Source organism: Linepithema humile, chromosome 7 (genome assembly GCF_040581485.1).
Source record: "Linepithema humile isolate Giens D197 chromosome 7, Lhum_UNIL_v1.0, whole genome shotgun sequence".
Lineage (NCBI taxonomy): Eukaryota > Metazoa > Arthropoda > Insecta > Hymenoptera > Formicidae > Linepithema > Linepithema humile.
This window is the reverse complement of record NC_090134.1, coordinates 5030729-5042860: the sequence shown is the minus strand read 5'-3', so window position 1 is coordinate 5042860 and position 12132 is coordinate 5030729. Positions and strand designations below refer to the sequence as shown.

The 12132-nt window shown below is 40.1% G+C and overlaps 2 protein-coding genes across 7 annotated transcripts in view; one reads left to right on the top strand and one right to left on the bottom strand.

Annotated features, from left to right (window-relative positions):
• LOC105668373 (kinesin-like protein KIF26A) overlaps window positions 1–12132 on the top strand; it is a 316872-nt gene that overhangs the window by 147728 nt on the left and 157012 nt on the right. The gene's annotated exons all lie outside the window — the stretch shown is intronic.
• LOC137001043 (uncharacterized) lies at window positions 7745–11791 on the bottom strand. Its single transcript, XM_067358995.1, has 4 exons — window positions 10933–11791; window positions 10776–10832; window positions 10340–10463; window positions 7745–10261 (listed from the first exon to the last, which is right to left on the bottom strand). Exons 1-4 carry the CDS (start codon window positions 11008–11010, stop codon window positions 10209–10211), a joined length of 312 nt encoding a protein of 103 aa, XP_067215096.1. The 5' UTR covers window positions 11011–11791; the 3' UTR covers window positions 7745–10208.

The window sequence follows — 12132 nt, the reverse complement described above, 5'->3', positions numbered from 1 at the left end:
TCCCCCTCGCGCGCGACATCTTTTACTTAGTGCGCTGTATAAAACAACACGAGACAGAGTCTCTCTTTCTCTCGGTGCCGTTGTTCGGGAACTTCCATGTCATTGGATATTCCGTTCAGCTTGGCCCGCGCGTTTGTTAACGCACGTGTTATCGCCATGATTTATGAATCGTATAAATATACCGCACGCGCACGACGGTAACGTATGCCACCGATATCTGCTTCCACTTTGTTACTTCTACCTTTTAACGAAATGAGAGGATCGCGTAAATTTTCCATGAGAAATGAAATATAAACACTCCGATCTTCGCTCAGCTAATTACTGGCTGGCGTTAAGACGTGCGCGCTCCTGTGAATAACAAATTTATGGTTCTCCGCGCGGATGAGATCGCTCCAATTACTCTATTCGCTCGGGAAATTTGACGTTTAAACGCCGCCGGATAAAGAAGGAAGAAATTCGAGAAGCAAAATAAAATGGATTATCGAGAAGATCTGTTAGCCGCATATAGTTCCAACCGCAAGTTTATTAATATAATATTTAATAGACAAAATATTTCGTTAAATTGAAAGATTAAAAGAGAGAGGAATTATATAGGAATCTAGAAATTTGATTAAATTGCAGAAATATGTGATTCATATAAATTTCTCACATAATTTTTTTTTATACAAGGTGAATTTTTCATGCAGTAGACAAAGGCGCGATGTAATTACTTCGCGAGAACTGAAATTCGTATAAAGAGGCGAAATTTCTAGGCTCGAATGCCAGGTTCGAAGATTAGAAAGTGCACGAGGAGAGGCGTTCCGAGCTCGAGTGGGAAACCGGGAGGTCGTTTTGCATGAGGTTGCGAAAGCGATGAGGATGGTTGCCGGTGGTTCGACCGCAAACACCTCACGTACCGTCGTGTAGATTAAAGCTCGGCACCTCCCGGGTCTCGTGTGCGTGCTGAAAACACACGGGAAATCTCGCGAATTCACGAGAAGGGCGAATCGCGATCGCAAGGAGACACGGGAGGGTCGGGAAGGGGGAGAGGGAGGGGGTTGATGGCGAGAGGAAAAATCAACTCACGAACTTACTCGGGATCAGACACGCGTCCTAAAGGGCCGGTAAGCCCTGGGTCGGTACTGTCGTCGGGAATAAGATGGTATTCCGTCACGAGATCCCCGTCCAACTTCGCCGACTGTGTCGTATTAAAAGCTCGTACGAGCCGTACGTGATCGACGTTGTCGATTTCCGTGATAGTCGGGATTTCCACACAGCGCGTAGAACCCGCCATTATGTATATTTCGGCACATTTGTTCTCGTCGTAGGATACTGCCCTTTTACGATGTAACCTTATATTATGGAATCTATACTTTCACTTGCAAAAAGAATTCCATTTTGCTGGTGCATTCGAAAGTTTGCTATAAATGTGTTTTGCTCATAATAATTTTATGTGTTTTTGCTGTACTAATTATAGCTGTTATTATTACAAAACTATATCAATTATAGCAGTCGTAAACAAGAAGGATTATTTTTACCTCGCTCTCTGAAGTTACTTCTTCTATCTACGTAATTTACATACAATAATTTACATGCATTGTTTTCGTAACTAACTTGCAAAACTGGCTTTGCCGAGAAACTTAGTTTTGCGATAATGTGATTATGTAACTATGGTGTAGAAATTTTACACGAAGTATAATGTGCAAATGAGTAGAAGATCAATTTTGTTTTCGTCAAATTGCAATTTAAAATATATATTAAACACATATTTTAATACATATTCAATTAATATAAATGTATATCAAATTAATACGAGTTTATTAAAATACGAGTATTACATTTTACATTTTTCAGGATTTAATTTTAATTTTTACTCACAGTTTTGAAAACAATATCATTTATTTATTTTACCGAAAAATCTTGATATCTAACAATAGCTAGAACTATTGTAACTTTCCATTAAGACAAGATGAGGAATTAGAGCAGTCGCAATTAAAAGTTCCTGTCACCCTTTGTTAACTCAATCGTGATAACCATTAAGCTCGTCTCGTCGCAAACTGTGCCAACAGGGAAGTACTGCTGGTATTCTGCGATGAGAACAATTTCACAGCCGTTAAACGCGCAGTTTGCTCGAAAATGCTACCACCAAGCTTTTCCCTCAAAAACATACCTTAGCCAAAGAGACAAACCTCAATTTTGCAGCGGGCACAGAATGCACGCGTATGCCATCTCTTAATCTAATAGCATAAATTCCGGGCTCTTTTATGATCGTGATTCATCGCGGATGACCGCCGTTGTCTTGAACTCGAACACAAAGCGCCATTATCTAAAATAGACACGTCTAAGAATGACGATCGTCAACGATTACGATCGCGATGTCACGCGATTACAGCGGTTCCGACAACCTATTCGCGATTGGCTTCGTGTTGCGTATCATTGATTGTCATATTTTATTTTTTCAACATTTTCGCGAACGGCGCGAAGGAAGTTATCGCGGCTATAATAATTTCAATTTTCTTATATGTACGAATGGTCATTTTGTTTGCCTAAGAATGACGGAGAATAGTGAATCAATGTGATTGGAAATTACAATTTAATAAGATCAGAGATATTGGATCAGACATGGCTGCAAATTATAATAAAACACTAAGAGACAAACCAGAGTCCGTGTGCGCGAAAATAAATGAGACTCGCCGTTAATTGCAACTGCAACGAAATTGATTCCATCGGTTTATTCGATTTATTCAGCGCTATTTAAAATATAGTAATTATTGGCGGACCCGTGACATCGACATTTTAATTATCAAATTTTACATTGCGCTCTGTCGATATTTCGGGAATTTGCATTGCGGACCTGTCACTTTCAATAAAAGCGCGCGCGCGACAAAGCCTCGCCGGCGAATAAATTGTGAATCACGCCCGTTTCGGCTCGTGTTTTTGGCCGATGTAAAATATTCGCGACGAGTTGTCCGTAATCTGCTTACGATAATGCTCGATCGGGGCTTCTGGGACAATCTGTGAAGATTAATGCTATGAAGCGTCGCGTCGGTCGGCCCCGCGAGATCGATTTATTCGTCGCGATGAGTTCGAGTTAGGGCAGTTTTAACGCAGCGCGGCAAGGAGTGGCGCCCGAACGTTGACTGTAAACATGTGAGGGCTGCACGACCGTAATTTTGAGCCGTAAAAGAGAAAGCTCAAGCTGGCGGAATAGGGTGACTTGGGCTCACTACTGCGTTATACCGAGTCATTATTGTTTTATTAACCCTAAACGGTTGCCTGACGAATATTTGAGGGCTGCAAAAGACCGGATAAGCTTAACTGTTTGATCGACCGATTTCTCTGGCAAGTTTTTTGCATGTTTCTATATATTTAACGTACAGCGAGCGGGAGAGCACACGCATCCCCTTCGAATATGACTCGTACGCATGCGCGATACTACATAGCGCTGCACTTCTAGTGATACCGCTTTAGTTTCACAGATCACGATTGCAGCTTTGATGGCTATATTATGTATTATGGCGCCCTTAAAATTTAATTAAGTTCTTCTGAAACGACGCGTCGTATCCGACAATGAAATTTGCATAGCGAGCGTTATGTTACGGGTGTATCAAACTTGGGTTTAGTATGCCTATTGCTACAACGTTGCCAGACGCATAAAACGTCTTAGTGTTTGTTTGATCAATGCTCACATATGTGAATTTGCAATACTCGATCTATCTTTGCGTATTGTAATTGCGAGAGAATATATGAAGGAATTTATAAAAATGTATTGTTATTTTACAAAATCAATTTTTAGTTTATTTATTAAAATTCTTTATTAATATTTGTCTATTAAACATTCAATATTTTTCACAAAAAATAAACTTATAAATTATATTTTTATCGATACAAAATTACAAATTATTTTCAAGCAAGATTAAAATCTGCATAAATTTCATATATATTTCTTTGAACAGCAAACAAATAAAAAATTAATATTAATGGAAAATATTGCAGCGTAAAAATTCACGTATCAGCGGCGGAAAGTATTGTGATATAAAAATTTAAGAGGTATATTATATTTCACAAGAAATAAATCCGTAATCATGCGAAAGACGGACGTGTACTTTAAGTGGTTAAGAGCCCGATATATTTAATTAAGTGCCATAAATGAGCAGCTGCATGGCGTACTCGGAAAATTGTAACATTTCCGTGGCACGCCACAGAATTATATAGCGAACGATCGCCGTTCGCGCGTGTGTCGCAAATTAATTCCCCGTCGTAAAGCTTTCTATTATTTTAATAGCCACCGTAGGATGACGATAAAACTCGCGATGCGGGATTACACGGGCCGGCGCACGTGTCTCACTCGGAGAGAAGAAATGCGGATCGCTCCGCACGGAAGTCGCGTTAGCGCTCGTAAAGATAACTCTCACTCGTCCGATAGAAATAGCGAGAGAACAGATAGCCGACAGAAAGGAATGGAAAAGGATGATAAAGGGATGGTAAGGGATGTGTACAGCGCGCGGAGGACGAAGCGTGCTGTAGACGAACCAGAGAAATGGCCTGGCTTAATCCTCCGCACGCACTTACGCAGCGACGGAAAAAGCGTCCGCCGCCGCGCAGTGGCTCGCGCAAGCTCGGGATCGGCGCTCGTTTCTCCCGGGCATAATGCCTGCGAAATAGCTCCTTTAGTATGATATACGTATCACTTACGCGGCGCGATAATGAAAAGATTTGCCGGCTCTTTATGACTTCCGTGCAACGGCTAACAGGATCGTTCGTTTTCCTCCCGGCTCTTCTTTTCGCCTTTTCTCGCACGTTTTTCTTCCTCACGAGGATTTCCCGGATTTTCTATTTTCCCGCGTCCGATCGATATATTATAAATGTACCACATGTTGTATTATCGATATTTCATGTGTAGGATTGCGTTGTCGAAGCTTCTTAAGTAAATGGGAAATACGCAATAAATTGTCAATCGTAAAGGCGATAATTATCATCTTTCGATAAATTTCAAATAAATTATAGATAAGATATTGATATAAATATTGATTTTACGAACGTTTAGCGAAAGTATTTTTATTCGTTTATTTTTTTAATCGAAAACTTAAAATCTCATTCCGTGTTTTTTTTTCAAATATACAAAATATAAAAACGAGATAGTGAAAGAAGTTTTGCAGGTGTGTTGACGAAACGGCTTTCTATGCGACGCTAAGTTACTAAGTGCTTTGGTAAATTATGTTACTGCGGCACAGCATGATTCGATTGATCGTGTAACCAGTAAGCGGATCGTTTTGTGAAAGCACCACAGAAGTGGCTGATATACGCCCGCGCTGTTCCACGAAGCGAATCGTTCCTCCGCACCGGAGGCGACTTTGTAGCATTACTGGGGCGTTTAACAAGTCCAGGACGACGAATTGTGGGCGGTAGCGAGTGAGTTAGGGCGACGTTTTAGGGAATTGAGTCGAGTAAGCGTATCGCGTATCAGCCGACAGTTACGCGGGTGAACGATGCCGAGAAAACATCGCACTTTGCTCACGTCTCTATTTTCTCGTACGCATTAAATCATACTTAAAATCTGATTCTGCGTGAGACGTTCTTTTATTCTTTTCACCTACCTCGCTGAAATTCACTTTGATTTACACGAAAGTGAGCACCATTGTTGGTTTTAAAGTTATTTATGTTCCATGGCTAACATTAAACAGAGTTTATATTATTTTAAATCGCAGGATAAAATAATGACAATGTTTTATTTTAATTATTCGTGTAATATACAAAAGTGTTCCTTTTATTTGTTTATTTTGGATGGAATTTCTATACGCTTGTCGGCCACAATTTATGTAACATGTCTAGTGTTCTGAGAGGGCTTAACTTTAGAGTACGAGATATACTAGTATATTCCACTCTACATCATTGCATTTTCCTCTGCACCTGGTTCTCTTTCTCTATAATAATAAAATTTATTAAAATTTACCCTCTCTACTAACTCTTTTTCTACCTCTAAAATTCACTCGCTTGCGCATTCTATATATGTATACGTACGCATGTGTCTGTCTTTCAGCTTTGCGAAGTTCCTCTCGAAACTTACACTCTATTTCTACGACACTCCCTTTCTTGTCTCGTGACTGCGCGCGTCCCGGTAACGAGCCTGCCGTATTGTCGAGGAGGAAAAAGATTGGATTCCCGGGAATTTCGAGAGAAGAATTTTTTAATACGCGTATATAAACGTTTCGTATCGAGTTTGCACGACGTTCCAACGACGTAAAAATGTTCTTTATGCGAAAGGCTTTTCGGTCACAAAATGTCGAACGAAATGCGAGCGCGCGCTGAAACCGAGAGGAACGTTAATTTCGACGACGGATCGCTCACACGCTTTCTCGCTCCTCGAAATGCGGATTTGCCGACGCACTGCAATTAACACGAGTACCAACAATAATTTCACGGAGCCGGTCGTGAGTGTTGCCATATTTTATCGACGTAGTAGAAAATACACATGATGTAACCCGACGTGTAATAGAACATTTATACAATTAATTACTTAGTACATCGTATATTTCCTTGCTTTTACCGACAGCATTATTTTATCCTCATTACATATTTATTTAATATTTAATATTTATTTAACAAGCAGAAATTGATGTAAAGATTATATCGAAAAATCAAAGTTAAACTCAAATAATTGTGCAATATTTAAGGCACAAAAAGTAAGCAATATTCGAGGTCTTCTCGGTAATGTGCAGTCGAGATCTTTATTTATCCGCGGCATTGATCGATAACAGTCTCGTTCGTTGCATCGCGAGGCGAAGCATCGCAGCAACCTCGGATCAAGCCGCGAAAGACAGAAATGGCAGAACGTAGAAATGTAGGCAGATCGTAAAAGGGTCGCGATCCCTTCCGACTGCCGACTGCGCGCGTCTGATTCGTCAACCGGTAGAGGGGGGAGGGAAAGGAATTTTTCCAGATACTTTTGCGGGAAGAAGATGCCTTCCGTTCTAGTCGGCCGCGAGAAAATCTTGCGATACTTGCCGCCGCAGAGGAGAGGAACGATCGTTAAAAGCCGTCGTCATCTCTACGCTCGTCAGTGTCCTTGGGGAGAATTTTCCAGCGTTCTGGAAGGGCTGTGTAAGCTTGGGTAAAATTGCACCATTCGATTTGACGTTGCATCAAAACGATTTAGGAAAAACATGGCATGAATTTTAAATAGCTAATCTCTCAATTGACGATTTAACGTTATACGAGATTTTGAAAGACTCGAAGATCTTGGGATTTACATTAAAGTCTTGAATTAATTAAGATTATTTTTTATCCATTACGATTGCAGCGACAGCTTTGATTAAAGTAATTTTACTCTCGATAATTCTCCGGAATTTAAAATAATTATGTTAGATTTCAACTTTAAGATAATTTAATGAATTTGTACAATCGTTTTAGATAATTCTAAAATAGAATTAAAAATGTATTTTTTTCAAAAATTCGATTTTGATGTAATTTGTGACAGTAAGATCGGAAACTAGAACGAATAGGTCGGAAAAATGGAATAAGGTATCTCAGTTGTGAGCTTGCGGACGATTAATTACCAAAATAACTGCAGACATGAGGAACCGTTTAGCTCCGCGTTCCGGGACATTGTTTAGCGTGGATACACCCGGTTGGAACGCGTCTCCGGACACGCGGGACATAATATACGGGGACAGTTACGGTTTTGGTCGGACGTATATTATGTCCCGTGTAAGTGCACCGCTCTGAGCGTCCATCGCGTAACGCCCTACGCGGATGCACGAGAAGCGGCGCTTTATAAAAAGTGAACGCAATTTGTTTTAAGGCAACGAGCGATGTATTCAGCACCACTGTGGTGCATTCTCGTTCGATGATCGATTGGAAAATTTATACAAATATTTGACATTCGAGTTTTCGCGTACATGCGTATTCCTCATTGGTGGAAATAACTGCATTTAATAAATATATATTTCCGAATCTACTTCTGTGACTCACTAAAGTCACAAAATATTATGCTATAAATATTTAATTTTAATTTCGAATTGCTGTAAGTTAAATAAGGAAATGTTGCTCTGTCTGTAATATGCCTAAGGCTGTTTTTATTTTGACAGTATTTTCACTCCGAATTCCCCGTCAACCGAGATTTTATTTTTACTTTTTTTTCTGCGCGCACGCGCCACAAGACATGCCCGATTTATTTCTTGGTCGTTGGAATCAGTCGTACGATAAATAAAATTTGCAGGGAAAAGGGTACACATGTGAGAAACGACTGCACACGAACCTGCCACGGCTCGTCGCGATCTACGCATGGTATACGCGCGAATGCGTGCGATGGTTTCGAGCTTGTCACGTAGACGGCGTTTAAATTGAGCGTAGAAAAACGCGACCCGTTTCACAGCTCGGTCCAGCGTGCCGGAATTTTTCTCTCGTGACGTCTATTTTTTGTCGACTCTCCGCTAAATGACTCATTATTGTCGTCGCCGAAAATAAACTTTCTTGCTTCTTAGTTCTCGAGACAACATTGCATGTTTGCTATACAATATAGAAAAAAAGTATAGAATAGACATATTGAGTTGCAATAACTAATATTTGATATGGCATTAACTAATATTTGGTAATAAAAAGAGAGAGGCGCTATTTTTGTGTTCGTAATTCTAACAAGCTTAGCGATAATTAATATTAGTTATAATTAAGAATATGTTTTCATAAGATTTTGTAAAAATTATCTGACAACATAAAATTACAAGCGAGAGCGTCGCGTTTCTAGCGCCGATTAAAGGAGTAAGGACGGGATCTCGTTAATTGCGCTCTTGACTTTAAATATTTTGACGTGCTCGAAATTTGGTCGCGCGTGCTGCCAGACACCGTCAATGAGTTGTGCAAATATTTACAACTGTCTCTCTCTCTCTCTCTCTCTCTCTCTCTCTCTCTCTCTCTCGAGAAAAGAATCTTCTCGAGTTTCGACACTGCAGGCGAATTTCGCGCGTTACGCGCGTTTCGAGGGATCCATTTTTTTCGTATTAAAATAAAATTAAACGAAGTGACGAAAGAAGAATGACCCGCATGAAAAATCACCGTCCGCCTCGTCGTGAAGAAAGGATATTACGGATGTTACGCTCCTCTTGCTGGAATCGTAAATCTTTCCGCACCGCCGCTGAGTTTCGCGAGGTTTTACGAGACACCGACTGGCTGCTTGTTGAGGCAGACGACTTTTCCTTGACCGATGAGCACCTGATCCTTTACATATTACTAATCGTGATTTTGATTTCGGCATCACGAAATGTAAGAAACATATCGAGAATAATTGATTAATGTCTTGTGACAGAGAAATGCAGAGAATTATTTAAGATAAGCAACATTTAATTCGCACCACTACCGCGTAACATTATAATTTATTATAATATTTATAATATTGTTATATCTGACCATCACCAAGTATAGATTATTATTTATTGCGCGAATGTTTTTCCTATAGAGAACATTATTTTATATTAACGGAAATGTTGTAAGCGATATTGAGATTAACTTTTTGCACGATTGACACGTCGCCGATATTCTATAGTTTTCCAATAAAACGATACTCGTGTCACGTTCACTCATCCGTGTCAATTAGGAGCTAATTGATTTCGAGTGTAAATCTATTGCGCAGTAAGGTTTTTCAACGGCGCTACAGTTTCGGCCGGGGTTGCGGTTGCGGCGGGGTTGCAAGTGAAGCTTGCAGGCGAAAGCAGTTGTTCCCACTAAATTTACGACGACGAGAGGGCTAACCCTCCTTTCTTACGGGTTCTCACTCGTATTCCATCGTTTCTCCGCCGTTAATGAGTCCCGATCGTACGGCGCCATATGTTCCTCTCCGGCGATACTGTTTGTTTTTTGAGGGCGGGCTTTTACGTCGGTCGTATCCCGCCTAGCTGACGTTCCGAAATCCGCGTGTAAAATGTAACTTAACCGTTTTACTACACGCGTTCGCGACCGCGGCCGGGCCGCCATTAAATGCTCGATATTTTCGGATTTATGTTATATTCATGCGTCGACAATGGATGGATGTGCAGTGGGAAATTTCATCGGCGCACAAAATACAGATAAGCAAACAGATATCCGTTGGATATGGGTGATGATGGGAAATCAATCATTCGATTGATGTGAAACGCGTTTATTGTTCGCGAGGGGTTACTCTACAAAAATTTTATCGGCATACTGTCGTCGTATACAGAGGTGCGGTCATCGTTATCTCCCACCGCATCGTCCGGTTTTTAATTGGCAGTGTTCGTTTCTAGAGAATTCAAAGTTCGCCATGTTCCCATCACTGCGCAAAAATATGTTTGACTCATAATATTTTTTCAAAGTGTATGATTGGAATTTTCGGAAGTCTTGTGTCACATACCGCAAATCAGACGTGCGAAGCAGACCGCTTCTAGACCGCAATCCTCGTCCTTTGTGCACAAATCGTTTCTCTCCTGACTATAGACTGCCCTTCTTTGTCGGTCTGGTACGTGTAGAATTTCGTTCTGTTTAAAAAAATATGTATTTATTTAAATGATAACAAAAAGAAGCACCAAAAAAAAAAGCTGTGAGAAAAGCTATGAAGCACGAATGTCAAATTTATTATAAATTATCAAAGAATAATTTTACAGAAACGTTTTGGTCTAAATTTTAGACCCTCTTTAGTCTGTCAGGATTGTCGTATTATAAACGATATATTATTTAAAATATACACAGAAATAAATAAGAATAAATTGCGATGTTGACAAAATTACGGTTAAAAGTTAGAGATTTGCAATTTTGTACAAGATTATGAATAACATAATCGATTAACTCACGGATTCTTTGTTGGAGTTGTTGTCTACTAATTCGATCATTCGAATGTCCGGTTTTCCCTAAACGGCAACGATCAAGTGAAATTAACACGTAATCACGGTGTAATACTATAGTGTTCACTTTGCGTCTAGTCGGCAAGATTAAGTCGATTCTTCGTACCTTCTTGTCCTGATTGATATATGACTCGGTGGCCAAAACGATGGATGTTAACAACATAAAGAGAAGAAGTCGGTTCATGTTCGCCGCGTTTGAGAGAAATACGGCGCTTTACTATGTGGAAGTACGTTTTATACCTAGGTCCCGAAGTGCTCGTTGCAAAATTGTTCCATCAGCGTGTTCTTATCGAAGCGTCGTTAAAGCACACACCTTCGGGAAACGAATCGTTGAAACTTCTTTTAACTCGACCGGAAATTACGTAAACGTGACAGATTTCCGAGAGCTGCACCAAGTATTCGTGGGACTTGTCGCTCGTTTTCGCGTTTATTTATCTAAATTAGAAAAAAAAGTACGTCGTAAAGTACGTCGGTATCTTGCAATTTACTTGAGAGACTGCAAGTAAAAACTAAACTTTTATCTAGATTTTATAGTGGCTTCAAGAACTTCAATTCAGTTTTATCTACAAAAAATAATTTGGGTTAAAGTTCTTGTCGAGTTAATTAATTTATTAATTTAATTTATTTGACAAAACAGCAGTTTTTTAATTTTTATTAATTCTTATGATAACCAGAAGGAATCAATGTTATTATAATATTAAAAATTTCAGGTATTTGAAGAAACTTGCTATTTTGAAACTATTTGAAAGAATATCTTATCTATTGTTTCGAAGCATTATGATCGCGTAGAGAATGTCGCTCGTCGGCGATGTCGACGTATCCTTATTCGATTTCGTAGTACTCCCTTAAGCGATATATATTTTCAGCTTCTCTCTTTGGATCTATCGAGACAGCAAGGATACTTACTGCGCATTTTCCGCGGAATACCGCGCTATCTTCTGTAAAAATAAGAAATACGAAACGTTCTTTTTCCGATGCCGAGAAGGTTCGGTCCCGCGAGTGCAGTATGCATTTCCATGTTCTCTCGCGCGACCAAAGGTCGGACGGCAACACAGACGGGCGAGTCTTCTAAAGATTGACTTTAATGAACGACAAGCTCGGCAGTCGGTCGCCAACAAAGAATATGGCGTTTTATTTTCGCCTCTTCGAACGCAAACCGGCGCGATCGGAGTTACGAACGTCAGGATTAAAACCTTTAATCAGCATCGCGCCATTAACGTACTTTGTTACCCGCCCCACCCTCGAACAAGGTAGGTTGCGGTCGTTGTGGAATAAAAAGGGGGAATAGCGCGGAAAATCCCGCGAA

Excerpts from the sequence above, each read along its gene's own strand:
- LOC137001043 (XM_067358995.1), bottom strand. The coding sequence starts at position 11,010 with ATGAACCGACTTCTTCTCTTTATGTTGTTAACATCCATCGTTTTGGCC. Across the intron at positions 10,833-10,932 it reads ATATCAATCAGGACAAGAAG|GGAAAACCGGACATTCGAAT; the intron begins GTACGAAGAATC and ends GTTGCCGTTTAG. Across the intron at positions 10,262-10,339 it reads CTTCGCACGTCTGATTTGCG|TGATGGGAACATGGCGAACT; the intron begins GTATGTGACACA and ends ATTTTTGCGCAG.